The sequence below is a fragment of the Strix aluco genome, chromosome 3, assembly GCF_031877795.1.
Source record: "Strix aluco isolate bStrAlu1 chromosome 3, bStrAlu1.hap1, whole genome shotgun sequence".
Taxonomy (NCBI): Eukaryota; Metazoa; Chordata; class Aves; order Strigiformes; family Strigidae; genus Strix; species Strix aluco.
This window is the reverse complement of record NC_133933.1, coordinates 78,808,015-78,821,120: the sequence shown is the minus strand read 5'-3', so window position 1 is coordinate 78,821,120 and position 13,106 is coordinate 78,808,015. Positions and strand designations below refer to the sequence as shown.

At 48.4% G+C, this 13,106-nt stretch overlaps 1 protein-coding gene across 1 annotated transcript; it reads left to right on the top strand.

The window, feature by feature from the left end:
• Positions 1-2,634: 2,634 nt before the first annotated feature.
• On the top strand, positions 2,635-6,440 carry MARCKS (myristoylated alanine rich protein kinase C substrate). The gene is made up of 2 exons (XM_074819294.1): positions 2,635-3,208; positions 4,384-6,440. Exons 1-2 carry the CDS (start codon positions 3,110-3,112, stop codon positions 5,161-5,163), a joined length of 879 nt encoding a protein of 292 aa, XP_074675395.1. The 5' UTR covers positions 2,635-3,109; the 3' UTR covers positions 5,164-6,440.
• The last annotated feature ends 6,666 nt before the right edge of the window (positions 6,441-13,106 follow it).

The following is a 13,106-nucleotide window of genomic DNA, read 5'->3' as shown; positions in this document are numbered from 1 at the left end:
TGTGACAAGGAGCAGCCTGGTAACTGGTGGGCTCAAGAGGTCAGTCAGGGGGTTAAATCCTGTATTTTCACCTCATGTTCAAGGGTTTGGGTTAGAAAGCAGAGATAGCTGTCCAGGTTGTAGTGCACTGGGACTGACAGAGGGATTATACATATATCCCAGATTTCCTGCTTGTCCAGAGACTCTACAGAAGAACTTGTGGAAATAAGCATCTAGAATAACATCAGTGAAGGCTTTTTTCTTTTTTTTCTCTTGAAGTTGCAAAACATTGAAATGGTTGAAAAACATATCAAGAGCATCATGCAAAGCATACACCGTCAAAACTCCCACAGTCGCTCTGTGAAATTTTTCAGTGACACTACTCTGAAATTCAGACGTCGCTACGGTGGAAAGTAAAACTGCGTATGCCCATGCAGGTGAAATTGCGTAGGCCCGTGCAAGGTGGACAGATGACTTTTGATACTGATGGCGAGGCGCTGTCACGGTCTTCCAGGAGGTCCCCTCAGGTGGTCTGTTATATCAACCAGTGCAAAAACCAAACCCAAACAACCCCAAACCAGCATCCAGATTAAAAGGAGCAGAGAAAACGCTACGAGTGGAGTCCCCTCGGGAAGCGGAGGAGGATCACGGAGGAGGAAGCTGTCCGACCGTCCGGGCCCCACGGTCGCGTTGCAGTCACGCCGCAGGACGAGCCCTCTGCAGCTCTCGCCATCCCCTTCTGCCGCCGGTGCCCTCTGCCGTACACCGCTCCCCGCCCCGCCCGATGGCGAGGGGGGGGTGCGGGGGCAGGGGCAGGCGAGGGACCCCCGGAGAGCGGCTCCCGCCACCTCGGCGCCCCCGACCCCACCCGGCCCCGCCGAGCCCAACCCAGCCCCGCAGCGGCGGGGCCGGCGGCCGCAGGTGACGCCGGGGCGGGCAGGGCCGCCCCCGCCCCGCTCCCGGCCCCGCCGAGGAGCCCCCGCCGCCCCCCCCGCCCGTCGCCAGGGAGACCGCCCGGCGGCGCGGCCTCGCCGAGGGAGCCCCGGGGCGCGGCGGCGGCACCCCCCGCACCCCCGCCCTGGCGGGGCCAGCGGCCGCCCCCCCGCGCCGGCCCACGGGGGGTGCGGGTGTTGCCAGCGCGGGGGGCGCGGCCGCGGGGGGGGGGGGGTGTGATGGGGGCAGCCCCGCGGGGGAGCGGGAGGCCGCTGCGCCGGGCTCGGCGGGGCGGGCGGCGGCGGCCGAGACAAAGGGAGCGGCGGGCAGCGGCGGCTCTCGGCGGCGGGGGAGCTGTGCGTGAAATCCACCCCCCCCCCCCCCCCAAAAAAAAGCCACCCAACCAAATGCCCCTTTTGCCCCCAAGTCCACGAAATCTTCCCTTGACCGGTTGAAAATAACCGGCTGCCGTGGCCGGGGTTACCGAAAGGCGGCAGCGGGCGCACAAAGCCCACCGGCCCCGCCAGCCCCGGGCAATCCGCGGGGAGAGGAGGGTGGGCGGCTGGGCCGAGCCTCCCCGCTCCGCAGCCCTTTATTACCGGAATGATTTGAACATCCTTGTTTATAAACAAGAGGCGTTTGGAGGAGATTACCCGAGTTTGGGAAACGACCGTTCTGACGCTCGTTTCTGCTCCCGAAAAGGGGGGGAAGCGGGGGTGGGTGTCGGGGAGGGGGTGGGGGGGTTCTGGGCCAGCCTTTCCCGCATCGCGCCGCGGAGGGAGCGGGCCGGCTCCCCGCACACGCCGCCCCCTCCCCCGGGAAAGGAAATCAATCAGATCCGTGATATTTCACCCACCCCATCGCTGCTAAGCGCTGGAGATCACCGTTAATTCACATGCATTAGTTTCGGGTTACATCTTATTCGAGGGTTTAAATTCAACGTAAATACACACTCGGGGCTGGGGTTTGGGAAAGCGCAAATGTTTCCCTGATAATGTCGCTTCGCCCACAACTTGAGAGCGTGGAAATGTAATCTCGAAATGGGTCACCGCCTCAGAAAATACTTTAAAAACACAAATCAGGAATAATCAGACAGCAGAATTTAATTAGAGCCGTAGGGTAATCGCAAAATATTTTATTCCAAGCCAATATCGCTATGGGGGAGGGGTCCGTTTCTGCTTCGGCAGCGGCTCCTGCCGCCGCTGCTTTAGCGTTTGCAACATCTGGCCTACAGACCTACTAATTTCGACTCGTGATCTCGTTTGGCGAAACCCGATCTACGTGGTTCAAATACCTTCCAAATTGGGGGCGATTTAACAATCGCGACCAATTAAACCCAGGGAAGAAAAGAAAAAAAGCAAAGGGGGAAAAAAAAAAAAAAAAAAAAAAGCGAAGCAGCAAATCCCCTCCTTCCCTCTCCCCCCGCCCCGGGCTCGCACACACACTATCTGTTGCTCTCTCACGGCGGCAGCGGGTGGGGGCGGGCGGCGGGGCTGGGACGGACTCACACTCGCTCACACTCACGCTCACACTCACCCTCACCGCGCGCCCCTGGCACCATTGTTCCTGCCCGCCCGCCCCGCTTTATCGGGGTGTTTTGTTCGCTCCCCGGCGCGGGGCTCCGCGCGCCCGCCCGCGCCGCGCCGGAGCGGCACATTCATTATCGGCCGGGGGCTGATTTCAAACCGCTGCCATCGCGGCTCCATTGTTCGCCGGGCGGCCAGGCCCCGCCCCCCTTTGTGTGGCGCGGCGGCGATTGGCCGGCGCCGGGCGGAGGGCTGCCGTCACCGCTCGGGAAGCCCATTCATCTGTGCACTTGGGCGTTGGACTCCGCATCTTATTAGCAACCAGGGAGATTTCTCCATTTTCTCCTTGTCTACAGTACGGCTACAAATCTGGGATTTTTTATTACTTCTTTTTACTAAACTTGGGCTCCTTTTTTTTTTTTTTTTGCTCGACTTTTTCCTCCCTTTTTTTCCCCTCCCTCCTGTGCTGCTGCTTTTTGATCTCTTCAACTTTAAATTTTTTAAAAGGAGTGCATTATAATCGGTTCTGTTCTCTCTTCTCTTTTTTTTTTTCCCCTCTGGTGTGTGTGTGTGTTGCTGCTGCTGCTGGTCGCCCAGTATTTATACCAACCCAACGCTCTTTGTTTCCCCTCCTTTTGGATCTGTTGAGTTTCTTTGTTGAATAAGACAGCATGGGTGCCCAGTTCTCCAAGACCGCTGCAAAGGGCGAAGCCTCCGCCGAGAAACCTGGGGAAGCAGTGGCTGCATCTCCATCCAAGGCGAATGGACAGGTAAAAAAAAAAAAAAAATTAAAAAAAAAATTAAACCTACTCCTTTTTTTAAGCCAACTTCGACGGACTCTCTTTCGCATCCTGTTTAATTCTTCTTCCTTTGATGCCCCAGTGGCACATTCAATGGAGAATACGGTCGATCCTTTTATCTTTGCAACTCGAGGCAAAGGAATCATTTCTTTTATTTTTTTTAAACGGGCTCGGCTTTGAATGGTTCGTTCCTTTATCTTTCCTGCGGTGGTGGTGGTGGTGGTGGGGGGGCACATCTTTTTCTCCTTTTTTTTAAAAAATTTTTTGCTAACCCCTCGTGTATTATGGTGAAGTGTCCCAGTGGCTCGTAAACGGAAGGATCTTACACCGCTCGGCTTTTCTGTCCGCTTAACCTCCTTCTCCCGAAGACGCCCGGTGACTAGCGCGGACCGCCCCCCGCGGCAGCAGGACGGCCGCCGAGCAGCGGGGGCCGGATCCGCCGGGCTGGGGGCTCGGCGGGAGCGCGGCGGCGGCGGGCAGCCCCCTCGGGCGGGAGCGCGGGGCAGGGGCTGCGCCGCCCGCCCCCTCCCCGGCACCTCCGCCGGGGGGGGCGGCAGCCGCGGGGTACGGCTTTCTGTGACACCCCCCACCCCACGCGTGAGCCGGCGGCCGGGCTGGCCGTGCCCCCGCTGCCCCGCCGTTGCGGGCGGGCACCCCCCGCCGCCCCCGGGGGCAGCCAGCCTGAGAGATCCAAATGCGGCGCGGGGGGGGGGGGGGGGGGCGGGGGGCGCCTCGCCGCACCGCCCGGGCGGAGCGGGGCAGCAGCGGGCGGGCGGGGGCCGGGGGCCGGGCGATCTTTGTTAGCCTTCCCTTCCCTTCCCCGCCCCGCGCCGCCGCCGCGGCTGGACGGGGCGCGCCGGGGGCGGGGGGTGCGCGGCGCCGCCGCCGCCGCTGCGTGGAGCCACGGCGCCCTCTGGCGGCTGCCGCCCGTCCCGCCCGCCGCTGGGGGCGCCCGCCGCGGCCCGGTCCGGCCCGCGAAGGGCCCGAGGGTTTAAACCGCGGCAGCAGAGAAGCGGGCGAGGAAAGGCCGCGGGGTGGGGAGGGCGGCGGCGGCAGCAGCGGCGGCGGCGGCCCGTGGTCCCCCCCTTCCACCATCACCGCCATCGCTCTCGGCACCGCCGGTAATGCCCGTCGCTGTCTTGCAGGAGAACGGCCACGTGAAGGTGAACGGCGACGCCTCCCCCGCGGCGGCGGAGGCGGGCAAGGAGGAGGTGCAGGCCAACGGCAGCGCGCCCGCCGAGGAGACGGGCAAGGAGGAGGCGGCCTCGTCGGAGCCCGCCTCCGAGAAGGACGCGGCCGAGGCGGAGAGCACCGAGCCGGCCTCCCCGGCGGAGGGCGAGTCCTCCCCCAAGACTGAGGAGGGCGCGACCCCCTCGTCCAGCAGCGAGACCCCGAAAAAAAAAAAGAAGCGCTTTTCCTTCAAGAAGTCCTTTAAGCTCAGCGGCTTCTCCTTCAAGAAGAACAAGAAGGAGGCCGGCGAGGGGGCCGAGAGCGAGGGCGGCGCCGCCGCCGCCGCGGCGGAGGGCGGGAAGGAGGAGGCGGCGGCCCCCGAGGCGGCGGGCAGCGAGGAGGGCAAGGCCGCCGCCGAGGAGGCCTGTGCGGCCGCCGCCGGCAGCGCCGAGGCGGCGAAGGAGGAGGCGGGGGACTCGCAGGAGGCCAAATCGGACGAGGCCGCCCCCGAGAAGGCGGCGGGAGAAGAGGCCCCGGCGGCGGCGGCCGAGGAGCAGCAGCCGCCGCCGCAGCAGCAGCAGGCGGAGGGGAAGGCGAAGGCGGCGGCGGAGGAGGCGGCGGGCGCCGGCGCCGCCACGAGCGAGGCGGGCAGCGGCGATCAGGAGTCGGCCCCCGCGGAGGAGCCGGCGCCGGCGCGGCAGGAGCCCCCCTCCGAGAGCAGTCCGGAGGGACCCGCCGCCGAGTCGGCGGAGTAAGCGCCGCCGCCGCCCCTCGCCGACGGACTTTTCTTCCCCCCTGTTTGTTTGTTGGAGTGGTGCCAGGTACTGGTCTCGGAGAACTTGTCTACAACCAGGGATTGATTTAAAAGATGTCTCGTTTCTTTTTTTTCTCTCCCCCCGCAGCTCCCATCTCAAATCGTTGTGTGTTGCCGCCATTCCAACGGGCGGAGGGGGGCCCTCCTCCGCCCTCCTCTCCCACCCTCTATATTTTGGGGTTTTTTTGGTTTTTTTTTTCATCAGTATTAATGTTTTGTTTTGGTTGGTTCGGGTTTTTTTGTTTTGTTTTTGTTTTATTTTTTTAACAACTTTTTTTTTTTTTTTTTTTTTTTTTTTGCAACTCTCTTCATATTATAAAACTCTTCCCGATCGGTCTATGGACATGCCCATATATGAAGGAGATGGGTGGGTCAATAAGGGATATCAAATGAAGTGACAGGGGCCGCAGTGGGGAACCTGGGGCGTGCAGCCCTTGCCGGGAGTGCGCCCCGCCAGAAATGATGTAAGGGGTTAGTCTTTTTTTTAAAAGAAAGTTATTACGATGTATTTTGTGAGGCAGATGTTCTATAAGGTTTACAACACTACAAGTCTTGATTAAGAAGGAAAGGAAAAAGGAAAAAAAAATAAAAATAAAAATCAATACCCAGATAAAGAGATCATAGTCTTAGGAATTCATTTAAACCATAGGAACTTTTCACTTATCTCATGTTAGCTGTATCAGTCAGTGATTAAGTAGAAATACAAGTTGTATAGGCTTTATTGTTTATTGCTGGTTTATGACCTTAATAAAGTGTAATTATGTATTACCAGCAGGGTGTTTTTAACTGTGACTATTGTATAAAAAAACAAATCTTGATATCCAGAAGCACATGAAGTTTGCAACTCTTTCCACCCTGCCCATTTTTGTAAAACTGCAGTCATCTTGGACCTTTTAAACACAAATTTTAAACTCAACCAAGCTGTGATAAGTGGAATGGTTACTGTTTATACTGTGGTATGTTTTTGATTACAGCAGACAATGCTTTCTTTTCCAGTTGTCTTTGAAAATAAAGGAAAACTCTTCAGATGCAATGGTTTTTTTTGTGTAGCATCTTGTCTATCATGTTTTTGTAAATACTGGAGAAGCTTTGACCAATTTGACTTAGAGATGGAATGTAACTTTGCTTACAAAAATTGCTATTAAACTCCTGCTTAAGGTGTTCTAATTTTCTGTGAGCACACTAAAAGCGAAAAATAAATGTGAATAAAATGTATAATTTGGTTGTCTTTCTTTTATGGATACTCTGGTAGCTTAAAGGGACTAGCCAGTATTGCCTAAATTTCTATAAAGTTATGTGTGCTGTTAGCACTAGCTTTGAAAACTACCTTCCTAGATCCTGGACTCTGTAATACTGTGCATCTTTTAGAGAAATTGGGCAGTGCAGCAGGTGATTTATAGGCTTTTCTGGTTTTAAAAAGAAAACTAGAAGGCAGTCTGAGCATGTACAGTGTACAATTCTCCTGTCCAGGCTCCATCTTGCTTTTAAGACCAGAGGTATCCAGTGTATGAGAGTCTTGCCTCTTGAGGAAAATAAGATTTAATTCGAATTGCTTAGGGTGGGGCACTGAAATTTTTATGCCCAGTCGCTTAAAAATTCAACTCTTGAACGTCTTAACGTCTTGGTATGCTGGTCCTACTTAGGTACCTAGACGATTAGCTTGAAAACTTTAGCCTGGAGGGAGAAAGGGGGAATTAACACTGCCATTCTGCTCAAAGTAATTAAAAGCAATATTTTCTTTTTTTCCTCAAGTGCTACTCCCAAGTACAGGTGAGTTACAAAACAGATTTCAAAATTTGTCTATAAAAATAATCACTTGGTGCTTGCCTTTAATTGTTAGGCTTTTTGGCTAATTTCCAGCATATTGCTCAGGGCATATTATGCCTTAATAAAACAGTGGGTTCATGCAAGAAAAGCAGCAGTGGTATTTGTAGGGTGGAAATTGATTCAAGAAAGTGTTGCTTCTAAGTTTATAGGAGAAAGTTTAGTGTTACACTTATTTGCTTCCACCTAAATTTTCAGCAGAAACTCTTTGGAAGCAATTATGATTCATTTTATGAGAAAATGGCACGTTAGCACCTTGTTCCCTAAAGAACAAAGCCTAAACTGAATGAAGTATAGTAGATTTCCTGCTGAATGCGTACTTTTTTTTGTTTTTTTCCTTTTTTTTTAATTCAGCTGTCTACCATTTTAACTTTGGCTTGTATGTACTCTAGTTGCCCTGGTATTTCTCTATAGCTTTAGAAATGTATTGAAACTATGCTATAATTGCTGAGGGACAAAAATAAATGGATGTAAAACAAGATCCTCCACACCAGTGTCATTCTTGGAGTACATGTGTTTGAAGTCTAGTGCATAACTGCTTTGCTAAGGGGTTTTTATAACATGGCTGTAAAAACCTGTTCTGAGACGCATGATGTCTTGGCCATAGAGTCAATGTCTCTTTTTAATAAATATATATATATTTAAATCCAAGAATTCTTAAAGAGAAGTCTGAATTTCTTCTTTTTTTTTTCCTTTGTCAAACTGTATGTGTACATATGAAGAAAATAATTGCTAGTAAAGTTCTTTTTCAGATTTTTCCCAACCTACTCTCCTCAAACGTTCATGTTCTTTCCTCGCTCAGCTGGTGGTGTTTTCTGACGTGCTTCCAGTTCCTGGGGGTGCAGAATCGCTCCTGTCCCAGCAGTCGGGCCTGGGGCTTTGTCATTCCATGGTTTGGTTTGACTTGAAATCTCTTTCCAAGTCTTAACATTAGTGATGTTTCAAAAATACATCTGAGGACCAGTTGCATGTTCTACTCTTCTGGTCCCAGCAGTCAGGTGAGAGTCAATGATACCAGTTTTTCACTATGCAGTTTAAGAAGACGGGAATCAGAAGGGGCTTGAACTAACGGAAATGGAGGAGTTTTGAGCTGCTTTCTCCTGCCAAAGAATTGTGCAAGAGCATCCCTCCTCCCTCGGTCCCCGAGGGACTGAGTGATCACTCCTGTGCGTTTGTAGAAAATGCTTATTTGTGTACAAAGAAAATGAAGGGTCTGGGTGTTAGTGACTGGAGAGATGGCTAATCTTGTCAATGAGAAACCTTTATACCTTTTTTATATTGCATCGGTTGCCTCAGTGAAAGTGCTAATCATGATAAGTATTGTAATTGCAACAAATTATCTCAGAATTAGAATGCATGTGACTTTAAAATGTGTGATTTGAAGCTGATTTTCCTGCCTTGTGGGTTGCTGTGGTTCTTTTTAAGCAGATTGTTACTGTTGCTACGATCAAGGTAACTTCTGTTGTGCTGAAACAGTGTCATATTTTTAGATAAAACTTACACTGGAATCTAATTTTGCTTGACTGGGGGCTGTAGAATTCTACTTCTTTTATGTTTATTTACTTAGACTGAGGCAACAGTCTTCCTTGTTCAAGGTCAAAACTTGGTTGTACAAAAGTCCTTTCAAATTTCATGCCTGTTTTGGTAAAATCTAAACTTAATTTCAGACTCTCCAAATCACAATGTCTGACCTCAAGTACCCAAGTTCTGTATCTGGTCCTGATAGTTATTAATGTGAAATTGTAGAGACTTTGCCTTCAGGCAAGGGAGCAAGGAAAGAAAAGGGAAAGGCAAGCTGGGTGAGGGAAATGGAGCCCAGACTTTGGCTTCTGCTGGAGTGCGTTCACCTTCCTGCTTGCATACGCAACCACTATATACAAATCAAGTGTTCATGTATAAACTTATGACATAATCTAAAAACTCCTGTTGGTTTTATTTGATGCAAACATTGTATATACAAGTATTTTACTCATTTATTATGAGGGAGGACATTGTGTTTTAAGAATTTTTTCGTTGTCTAATACTGTTTGAAACAGCTAACTCTTGAACTTCACTTGCAGATGATTAGATAAAGTCAACGGTTTTCATCTGCTTTGACTGAGTTTTCCTAAGTTGTGAGTCCTTTTATATTGCTTTTTTTAAAAAAAAATCTGGAATAATACACATTCTAGTCTGAACCTGTAATACCAGTTAATGGTTTCCTGCAAAATCAGTCCTGTGAGTTCAGTCTTTATACTATCTGTATAGTAAAAGAGTAGTAAAAGGTCACCATTGGTGATACTGGACTCACTTCAGTGTTCGTTTGTTAGGTTTTAAGAGACTGAGGTAAAATGTGTTTTCCATAATGATGTAGCTTAGTTGAAAGTATCCTGTTTCTGGGTTATGGCAAATTTTTCTACCACACTTAGGTCACTGGGATAGAATAAAGCAGGTACTTTTCTTCCTGAAGCAACTGAAAATAGTATATTGTGTTTATAACATACTGTAGACAGTGGGGTTAATTTGTCCTCTACAATTCTGGGTACCTCAGCTAATTGACAATGAATGGAAACTATTGGGATTGCAACTGAGTCCATCAGCGCAGAGGCATGCAGGCCAGGCAGCCTCGTGTCACTTTAATAAAGGAACGTAAGAGGTGGTGCTATGGTGAGGTACAAGGTTACTGAAAGTCTCTGTATTAGCTTACCCTGGGGAGAGCCAGTGTGGTGGTGAGCTTTTAAGGCCTGTTGCTTGTTAGAGGATTTAGAAAAGGAAGCTGTAGCAGCGTGTTTTGTGATGTATTTACTGGGAGGACTGGTGAGATTGCTCTGAAGTGGGAACATTGCCTACTGGGAGGATCAGAGGAATGCTGGCAATGGGATCAAAATGATTATGGCTAAACAGATGAGTGACCAAAGTGTTGCCCGGTGAATAAAGTGCAGAGTTAGGAATATGTATATTTGGACTGTATTACTGAGTACACTTTCTATACAAAAGCAAGAGACTTGGCTTCAGAATGCCCCTATTTTAGGATATGGATAATGTTATCTGATAGAGGTGACATAACATTTCAGTTAATGCTTTCAGAATGTTTTGAAGTCTTCAGGAGGGTTACAAATATTATTTGTACATCTTTGCCCTCAGTCTTTCTTATAGGAAGACATGTTTGTCCAGAACAGGACTACCACGATACTAGGTGAAACAGGACGTTAATACTTGCAGTTAGAAAGACCCAAACAAGGTACGTGGAATATTAGATCTCAAAGCTATGATGAATTTAGATAATGTGGCAAAGCCATTATTCAATTAAAAGGGGGGGGGTGTTCATTTTTTTTTGGTTCCTAATACAATTCTGATTTCAGAACAAGTACGGGAAACAGGGAAATGTTGCTGGTGGTGTATGCGTTGTTATCACCAAGTAGGTGATAACAGGTAAATGTGCCAGGACTTAGGATTCTTAGGTTAATTCCTGTGGCCATGTAGGTGATAACCTGCGCTAGAAGAGCACTGGAGAGGAATTGTTTTGAGCCAAGCAACACTACCTTCTGAGGTGCTTTCAAGCACTACAGCTGATACCATTGGCAATAAAGTATTTGATAATTGCTCTTATGGAGACCACTGTGACTAGAGATTTATTTTTAGGTTCAGTCCAAACTAGACTCTGTCTTCTGAAGTTCACAGCTTCGTTTCTAAAAGCGAGAGAGAAAATAAAATACTTATGAATCTATTGGTTAGGGAGGTCGTACTTGCTGAGTAGCTCTAACAGCTGCAAGAAGTGACTTGCTAGCCTATGCTGGAGTAGTTACGTCTCTGAAACTTGGCATGTAGACCCACCTGAATATTTTAAATTAATTTGATAACACAAAAGCCATGCTTACAAGGGTGACCTGCTGTTCAAAGGAAACAAAAACCCATTGTGGAGCTGTTGCTAATAGGCTTCTCGCTGGAAAAGAACAGTTCTGGACCAGTAAGTGAAGACCTGCATATGCCTTTACAAAAGGACAGAGAGAAGAAAAAAAAAACCACACCAAACTTTAGGAACTAAAAGAAGAAACAGCTTTTTTTCTAGCTCTCTGGAGCAAGGCTGTCATAGGTGTAAAGTATCCCCCTTCTGTCTTTAAAAAATGTAATTTGATTATGAGAGACACTGTTTCCACCAGAGTGCAAAGCCACGCCCCTTTGAAAAACCACTGAGGAAACCAAGTCCAAAATTGATGAAGGTAACACTTTTCAGGAATGAATCATTAGACCATCACAAGCCCTACATCACGGTTCAGGAGCCTGTTAAAGCAAGTTTACCAGACACAGCACCTCTGAGGAGACTGGGCAGGAAATATTTTCCATCTCAGTAATAAACAAAATGGCAGAAATCATGGACTGATGCTCAGAATACATGAAGGAACATGTTTCCCCCCCCCCCCCCCCCGTTCTATTTTTATATATGCTACATATGTATTTGGTTTCTAGTAAATATCCACAAAGAAAACTTAAAACAGGAGAGAGAATAATTCCAAAATTTCTCAGAATCCATTTCCGTAGATGTTTTTATAGAGGTATATTTGAATTCTGTTTTAATATTTTATTCTGCTGTTTTAACACCTAACTTTATGGGTTAATGCTCACATGGAGAAACAATGTCATATATATACACTAAATTAGATAACAAATTTTGTGAAGGACTCATTTTGGCCTCATTCTTCTGTCACTAAGATCCATGAAAGGGAAGTTAAGCAATACGATGCACTTCTAAAATTGCACCACAAATGTTGCTAAGGATGAGAGAAACACATGTGATTCTTCCACCCAGCATCCACCTGCAATCCACCCGAAATGGAGTCTGTGCAATAAAAGGACAAGAAAGTGACTGTGTTTGCATGAATTAAGAGACTGAAGACACACGGGACTGCACTGTCAAAAGGGACAGGGGCACTTTCAGATGTTGCTGTCACAAATGACAGAAACGAAATGCTGCTGGAAACTTATCCTCATTATTATATATGTGAGAGTTTACACTCTGGAGGTTCGTCAGGCCCAGCTTTTTCCCTACCACCGCCACGTGGAGTCTGTCTAATACTTGACAAGACTCTACATTGAAGTGATGAGGCAGAAATGTATTTAAAAGCTCATGTGGATAAATCATCAGAAAAGTTTGCTATTTTCAATGTAAAAATGATAATTTTTGGTGATCATTGATATCCACTGAATGCTGTGTTATCTGGTGAATTTTTTGTCTTTGTGTTGCCTACATGGAAAGTTGTCATTTCAAGATCATGAAGCTTCTGATGTTATTATGAATTGGGCCAAAGGGGAGAAAGAAGGGGAAAATATCTTTCCAGTGATGTTAGAATAGGACCATCCACTTTAATAAACAGAGAAGAGAGATTCAAAGCCAACTATTCTGTATTTAAATCCCAGTGCAAATCTAATCTAATCTAATCTAATCTAATCTAATCTAATCTGGTTTTAGTGCTTTGACTTGTATCTTCTTATTGCATACATGTTATGAAAGTCATTAGTTTAATAATCTGTGAATACATAGAAGTAGAAACAAAATAGAACTTCTGAAGTTTTTTTCCTAAATGCTTCATGGTAGGCATACCAGGTGTAACTGCAAGAAGCAATCCTTGGGAACATTCTTCACGGCTCTGTCATGTAGAGATGCAGAAGACAGAAGTGCTAAATTGTTTCTGAGGATTTTAGAAGAAATAACACACTATCTTTTGTGACAGATAAAATGAGGAACACGCATAGCATAACTCTTCAGGAAAGCCACAAAAGTTCAAACGACACTGTAAAAGGGAGCTGAACACAAGATGTTCCCAGTAGCACTTGAGTGAAGCAACATACATATAAGAAATGCACCATTTGCCAGTGAAACTGGACATTTTAAAATGTTCCATGATCTTGCTGCAGACTTCCTTTCACATTAATCTGTTGCATTAAAGGCAATCAAACAGCAGATGACAGTGACGTGGCCAGCTGGGAAGGAATCCTGAAGGAAGAGGACGGCCAGGGACCACTTCTGAACAGCAGTGCAAACAAAGGTTCATTCCTATAAGAACTACTATTAGGAAATATTTA

Excerpts from the sequence above, each read along its gene's own strand:
- MARCKS (XM_074819294.1), top strand. The coding sequence starts at position 3,110 with ATGGGTGCCCAGTTCTCCAAGACCGCTGCAAAGGGCGAAGCCTCCGCC. Across the intron at positions 3,209-4,383 it reads CATCCAAGGCGAATGGACAG|GAGAACGGCCACGTGAAGGT; the intron begins GTAAAAAAAAAA and ends GCTGTCTTGCAG.